The sequence below is a fragment of the Pelecanus crispus genome, chromosome 7 (genome assembly GCF_030463565.1).
Source record: "Pelecanus crispus isolate bPelCri1 chromosome 7, bPelCri1.pri, whole genome shotgun sequence".
In the NCBI taxonomy this organism is placed as follows: domain Eukaryota; kingdom Metazoa; phylum Chordata; class Aves; order Pelecaniformes; family Pelecanidae; genus Pelecanus; species Pelecanus crispus.
Window position 1 is genome coordinate 12208663 of NC_134649.1, and position 6837 is coordinate 12215499.

Here is a 6837-nt window from a genome sequence, read left to right on the forward strand (position 1 = left end):
AATCATAAACTGTGTCACCGTACACTAATAACCTATTTTGAAAGCAGACTGAGACGAGCAGCAAATTAGATAGAGAAACATCCCCAGCCCAAAATAACGGTTGGACACCCACTCTCCTCCTGCTGTACCCCCCAGCATTTGGCCATCTACCTCTGTGGGGCTCCGTGTGTACCTGGGTGTTACCTGCTGCTCCCAGGGAGTCCTGTCGGGATGGTACGTCCTCATCCAAGCGCTGGCACGCAGCCAGCTCCTGCCTTGGCAACTCCAGCGCATTTGCAGTTCATATTCCTGGGTTATATTTAATCCTGATTGCTAAGCAAGAATGCTTCACAGTGATCCCATACCCTGCAACGGTTCCTTCGCTCTGCGAAGTGCTGCAGAAGTCTGTTGTGCACTTCACGCTTACCTACAGGTGTCAGAAAAGCAGAACGGAAAGCAAAAATAGCGCCCTAGTTTGGCGTCAGATTTGTGCAGCCGTGCAGTTTTCTCAGCACTATCCATACAGCCTGTGGCTGACTTCCACCCCTGCGGCAGCTCTGCAGGTGTCCTCCTGGCACACAGCAGCGCTGGACGCCTTCCTGTTGTGTTTTACAACAGAACTCTTCTTTTCCTCTGCATGAGTCAGGGTATCATCCTCCAGGACAGGAATGTCTGTGCAAGGGCACGGGACACCACCTTCCTCCCAGAGACTCAAGGTTTCCACACTAACTGGAAGAATTTAAAAAACATCTTAATGTCTTCAGGCTCACCCAGGACTAATAAAAGCCAACGAAAATCCCCAAACAGAGGAGAAAACAACATTTTGTCACTGTTGGCAAACAGGCCAGAATTGGACAATATCCTGTTGTTCTTTCTCTCTATTTTTCACCATAGTGGCAGTATCATCGAGGAGACGGAGACAAAGGGCCAGGGAAACGGCTAGCACGCGCAGACGCAGATGTTGAATGCGATGGGCAGGATGCACAGCCATTCTGGAGTCCGTAGCCTTAAAGCGCCTGAGAGCTTTATGAATGTTTAGATACACTTTACTGAGCATAACACTTGATTTGTTCCATCACTGCTGTGTGTTAAAAAGTATTCAAAATATTCTTGTATTTTACTTACAAAATATCATTTCGATATGAAGTGGAAAACGTTTGCCGGAATCAAAACAGAAGAATCCTCCCTTTCCATCGACAAGAGAGATGCACAGTAATCTTGGTAAATAACATCGACTAAACATATCTATTTTTCACAATTGGCCTTTAGACTCAAGGTCTGATCGTGACAAATCCTTGACTCTGAGCTGTTAGTGAAAGACAATGAGTGTAAAGTTAGCATATATTATCACACACCAGACGCAGGCTACCATCACCCTGCCCCAAATGAGTTGTTAAACTGCAGTAACTTCTTGAGTCCAGTTGTCGCCATTTTCATTCCAGCTCTGTCAGTACTGAATTGATGTGAGAGAACCATATTTCAGCCTAACTGCCTTTCCAAAAACCGCTGTGCTTCTAATTTGTTCATTATCCTTACTTTGCTTATTTGATATTTACATCATGTTAAAATCCTGAAACAGTTGTACATTTACATATCGGAATGGCAAGGTATCGTAAAAACCAGTGGAACTTGTACGTCTAGATCAAAAAGTAGTTTTGAACCCGAAACTTGAAGAGCGCATCTTGCTTGGCCAAAGGTGAAGAGTAAGGAGCAATAAATTGCCAAGAACCTTGGAGCCGAACAGCTGAAATCCTACTGTAGAGTGAGCTTAACTGCTTGGAAATAGCATCCCGATTTTACTAATACATGTACAGAATACAAATTTAGTTTGAGATGTGGTCCTCAAACCACATAGTAACACTATTATGTAGTATGATTATATATTGGCCTTCTGCCATCCTGAAGCTTCATAGAAAGCTGAGAACAGGGTTTTACCTGAGACCTCTGTTAATCTAGGTGTGTTGGTATTGTTAATCTAAGGAATTTGGGTGTAGTCTCTGAAGAGAACTGTAGCTTTTCCTTTTAAAAGCTAAGTAGACACACACATTAAAAAAACCCCAACCAACCAAACAAAAAACCGCCAAGGCAGCTCCTCTGTTTCAAAGTGGAGATGAGCTTAGTCACAAAATGAAAAAAAAGCATTTTTGATTAACTGTCTGTTCCCCCTCAAAAAAGAAGAAAAGCCAAGAGACCAAATTATGTGTTCTGTTTGGACGTTAAAAATAACTGTGAGAGAAATCAACGGAGCTTTGCCTGGAGTCTTACCAGAAGAAAATTAGTAAAACTCACAAAAAGATGAGAGGCAAGCTGAATGGTTGCCAACACACCAGCCACTGGTATTGTAAACATGTCGAACCGAGTTACTAGCTTGTAAATTATGGAATTTAACGTTACTAAGAATAAATTTAGATTAGCTTTTAAAAAAAAAAAAATAAAAACCACCAAACTGAAATGGCTGTGACCGTAAGTTTTATTTCTTCACAGAAGGGAAAAAAGTGGTAACAAGAAGAGGTAAACTCCCTCAGGTGCAGCAGTTTCCAGTCCTGCGGTCTTCTGCGGTTTGCAGGAGTCCCGGCACCGGCAGCCCGCAGCCGCAGGGCAAACGCCAGCGCCCAGGCACCCCGTGCTCCTCCGGCAGCGGGAGCGGGGAACTGCCCTTCTCTTGAGACCTGGGCATTACAGGAGATAAAGCCTCCGCACCGAATTTCCCAGTCGGATTTCTACACGCCCATTCAAACTCCCTAATTTCATGGCCTAAGGACGGATTTTGACCTTGGAGGCAGACGATCCCTGCACCGCTGCTGGCGCATTTCACGCTGGAAAACTGCAGGGGTCACCCTGCCACGGAGCGAGCCGCGCCGCTCGCAGGGCTCCGTCCCAGCCCCCCCCACCGCGAGCAGCCCTGCCTCGCTGAGTCTCGCCGCGGGCAGGCGGTGCCCGGCCGGCCCGGCCCGGTGCCTTTCCCCGCTCCGCCGTGGCCCCGCGGGCAGCCGCAGCAACCTCGGCGGCTCCCGGCGGGGCGAGGCGCTGGGTGCGGGCGCAGCTCCCCGCTACTGCGGGCCGGGCCGGTGTCTGGAGCGGGGCGCCAGGAGCCCCCCGAAGCCTTTGGGACGCGGCTAAGAGCACGGCCCGGCGGCGGCCGCACGCCGCCCCACGCGGTCGCTGCCGCCGGAACTGCTGCACGGTCCCCGGGCGGAGGCAGCGGAACCGACACCCGCTCCGCCCTCCTCGGGGCGCGGGGCGCGGCCTCGCCCTCCGCAGGGCGCGCCCCGCCGCTACCGCCGCGAGGGAGCCCAGCGGCACCGAGCGCCCGCCGGGCCGCGCCGCTGCTGTCACCGGCGGCGGGGCCGAGCGCCGGGGCTCCGGCAGGGCCTGAGGGCAGCACGCGGGCCCCGGCGCGCCGCGCCCACCCAGCGCCGCCGCCGCCGCCAGACCCGCCCCCGGGCGCGCGATGCCCCCGCCATTGGCACAGCCGCCCGCCCCCCGGCGCGGCGGCCAATGAGCGCCGCCGAGCGGCCGCGCCGTAACCCTACCGGGCGTGAGTGAGCGCGCCCTACCCAATAGCCTCGAGGCGTCCGCGTGGCGCGCTCTCCATTGGCCGCGGCGGCGGCGGCAGCCGCCCAATGGGCGCGCAGGAGCGCGAAGGGAAGCCCCACGCAGCGGGTGCCGGCCTCCCTTTGCGGAGCGCTCCGGTGCGGCGCGGACCAGCTCTGCTGCTCCCTCCTCCTCCGACCATGGCGTTGCCCGGCAGTTGACGTTGGGTTTCTTCCCCTTCTACCTTCTCCTCTTTCTCCGGCCCCCTTCTTCCTCCCCCTTCCCCGGGTCCCGGCTCAGGCACGCAGGCGGCCGGTACCGGAGGCACCGGGTCCCGTTCCCCCTCCCCCCCCCAGGAACCGGCGGTAGGAGTCGGGCCGGGCGGCTGCCGGAGGCGCCATGAACCTCATCATCGGCATCGGCGGGTGAGAGCCGCGGGGCGGGGCGGGCCGGGGGGAGGGGGCGCCGGGGCCGGCGGCGGCGCGGCCCGGGCACGCTTCCCTTCCCCCCCCCCCGCCCTCCGCGTGCCGCTGCCGCAGTGGCGCGAGCGCGGAGGACGGGGTGGGGGTGGGGGGACGGCGGCAGCGCGCGCGCGCGCACGTGGCCCGCGGCGCTTGCTGAGGGCCGGGCGCTGTCGCCGCAGGGTCACCAACGGAGGCAAGACCACCCTCACCCGCAAGCTGACGCAGGCCCTGCCCAACTGCAGCGTGGTGCACCAGGATGACTTCTTCAAGGTGAGGCGGGCGCCTGCCGGCCCGGCCGCCCGCCGCAGGCCGGGGGAGGCGGGGGGGACCCCGCGCCCTTCCGCCCGCCCCGCTCCGCTCCCCTCCCGCAGCTTCCCCACGCCGGCTGCGGCCGCTCCGCTGCGGGGCTCGGCCGGGTTGGCGCCGCGGCGGGAGGATAAGCCTGCGCTGCAGTACGGCCCGATGACTTTCCAGTTTCTTGGAGTGCTCTGCGGTGTGCTTGTGTTGGTGGGAAGATAGAGGAGCGGGCTGCTTTATCTCGGCCTCGTTACTACTGCTTTTTATCTGCATGTAAAGAAAACCTGGTGGAGGGTTAAGATTCCTCTCGGTAGCTTCAGGGTTCGGATCTTGCTTTGAAATGGGTATCGAGGTTCCCAGTAGCTGTGCTGACCAAGCAGTTTTTTTTCTTATCGCTGTTTCAGCCCCAAGATGAAATAGAAGTTGAAGATGGGTTTAAACAGTACGACGGTAAGGCTTTGCTACAGTGTTATCAAAGTGTAACTCAAAAACTTTGAGTATTTTGACCCTTTATGTGTGCTATTTTTGTACTGACTGTTACTAGATGATAATTACTGTCTGTTTTGTCTTAGTGATTAGTGCATTAGATATGGAAGCTATGATGAGTACCATAAACGCTTGGATAAAAAACCCAGTCAAGTTTGAACGTTCTCATGGGATCAACAACACACTGGATGCCCAGATCTTACAAGATAAGGAGGGAGGAGATGAAACAATCCACATTCTTATTGTTGAAGGCTTCCTGCTTTATACCTACAGGTAATCAAATGTGACTTTGTGTGTTTTGGTTTTTATGTGATTTTACATGATAGGCAAACCTCCAAGGGAATAAAAAGACCTGTTCTAAGCCAAGAGTTAGCAGCTGGTATTGACTACTGTTGAGTTTAGGCGTTGTAAGTCTGAAGATAGTTCTAGATACAGGAAATGGATGTAGTTTTACCTTTCCATTTCTCGTGGCTAATCAAATGGTCTAGCTGTAACCAAACATGTATCTCTTTCAGGCCACTGATTGACATATTCCACCATCGGTACTTTCTTTCCATTCCATATGAAGAGTGTAAAAGGAGAAGAAGGTAAGTTTATCTTTCTAAGTTCCCTTGCTAGCCCAGTAACGTCTTACTCTGTTCCAAGGTGTTGTTTCCCTAAAGCTTATACGTAAGAAAGGATAAACACTAGTGGAGCTGCTATGTTAGCAGACTCCAGCTTCCTTCACCAAACCAACCCAAAAGCTTTCTACCAAACTACTGTGTGAGACAAATGCTCAATTTCAGCCCAGATCTTTCTACAGGCTTTCTTCTCTTCTGGTTTTCCAATGATATGGTTCCCAGGTCTCGAACTATTCTGGGGTTTTATATTTGGCTGTAGCATTTGCATTAAGAACAGTGTATGTGTGCAACGAAACACGTTAAACTTGAAAAAATTACATGTCAGAGGAATAAGCAGACAGCTCTTTTACCCAAAGTTCTGCTGAAGCTTTCAGAGAAGGCTATTCATCAGTATTAAGATCAGTCTGTCTTAGGAATCCTTTTTGCATCTTGAACACTTTGGACCCGCACATCAAATTCCAGCTTTTTTGGGGTATCTTCATGCTTGCAGCTTATGCTAAATACTCATGTTTGATAAGCTCAGAAACTACACTGGAGGCAAGAGGGTCAGGCTAGTGTGTAGAGAAACTGAATGAACTATCTTGTCATTTCCCTAACCTGTAATTAGGCTATTCTTGAATAACAATGTCTTAATTTATAGTTCAAGGAATTACACTGTACCAGATCCACCTGGATTGTTTGATGGCCACGTTTGGCCTATGTACGTAAAGCACAGGAAGATAATGGAAGATCTTGGAGTTGATGTGGGTAAGTCTTTAATGACAAAAGCAGTTTTCAAAGATTGCTTTACATGAGAGTGGTTTTCAAACCTGGGATATACATACTGGTGAAATATGCATGAGAGGAGTTGAAGCAGGTGGATGGAGTATATTTCTCTGATACCAGTCTGATACCAGTCAAGTGCATGCCCTTTAAATTAGGATCTGGCAGGTTTACAGAAACATTCAATTATAGTGCTCTCATTTTACTTTCCTACTTTAAGTGCACTTGAATGGAACAAAATCAAAGGAGGAGCTGTTTAATGAAGTGTATGGACAGATCCAGAATAAGATTGAAGAATTACTTAACATGCAGGTACATGTTCATGCTTATAACTGCAACTCAAGGGCAACCCTTTTAGAGGCTACATTGAAAAAGCATGGGAGCTATAACTTGAAGTATGTTCATGTATGTCTTTCTGTTTAGAAATAAGCTGCTGCTGATTCTTGTGAGTGAAGATGATTCCCGTTTGCTCTGTGCTGTCTACCTGACTGCCACTAAAGTTCCAGCTTCTGTGAAGACTCTCAACTCTTAAATTTGACTTTGTTCAATCTTCCCTTGAAACTGAGTTATATATGGTCATAATTAAAAAGCACTTCCCCCTTCCCTTGTCTGTCATCTTCATTTGTGCTTCAGCCTCGTATGTGGCCTCAGACAATCTCAGTTTTCTCCTAGTCTCCAGTCTATTGGGAATTCTT

At 51.2% G+C, this 6837-nt stretch overlaps 1 protein-coding gene across 2 annotated transcripts; it reads left to right on the forward strand.

Annotated features, from left to right (window-relative positions):
* Window positions 1-3859: 3859 nt before the first annotated feature.
* LOC104026244 (nicotinamide riboside kinase 2) lies at window positions 3860-6745 on the forward strand. 2 transcript variants are annotated; one of them, XM_075714204.1, is made up of 7 exons: window positions 3862-3938; window positions 4157-4247; window positions 4679-4724; window positions 4847-5033; window positions 5276-5347; window positions 6021-6127; window positions 6363-6745. In XM_075714204.1, the coding sequence occupies exons 1-7, from the start codon at window positions 3913-3915 to the stop codon at window positions 6563-6565; spliced, it is 732 nt and encodes a 243-aa protein (XP_075570319.1). In that variant the 5' UTR covers window positions 3862-3912; the 3' UTR covers window positions 6566-6745. The 2 variants fall into 2 exon arrangements, with proteins under 2 accessions (XP_075570320.1, XP_075570319.1); XM_075714205.1 differs by lacking the exon at window positions 5276-5347 and having other exon boundaries at window positions 3860-3938.
* The last annotated feature ends 92 nt before the right edge of the window (window positions 6746-6837 follow it).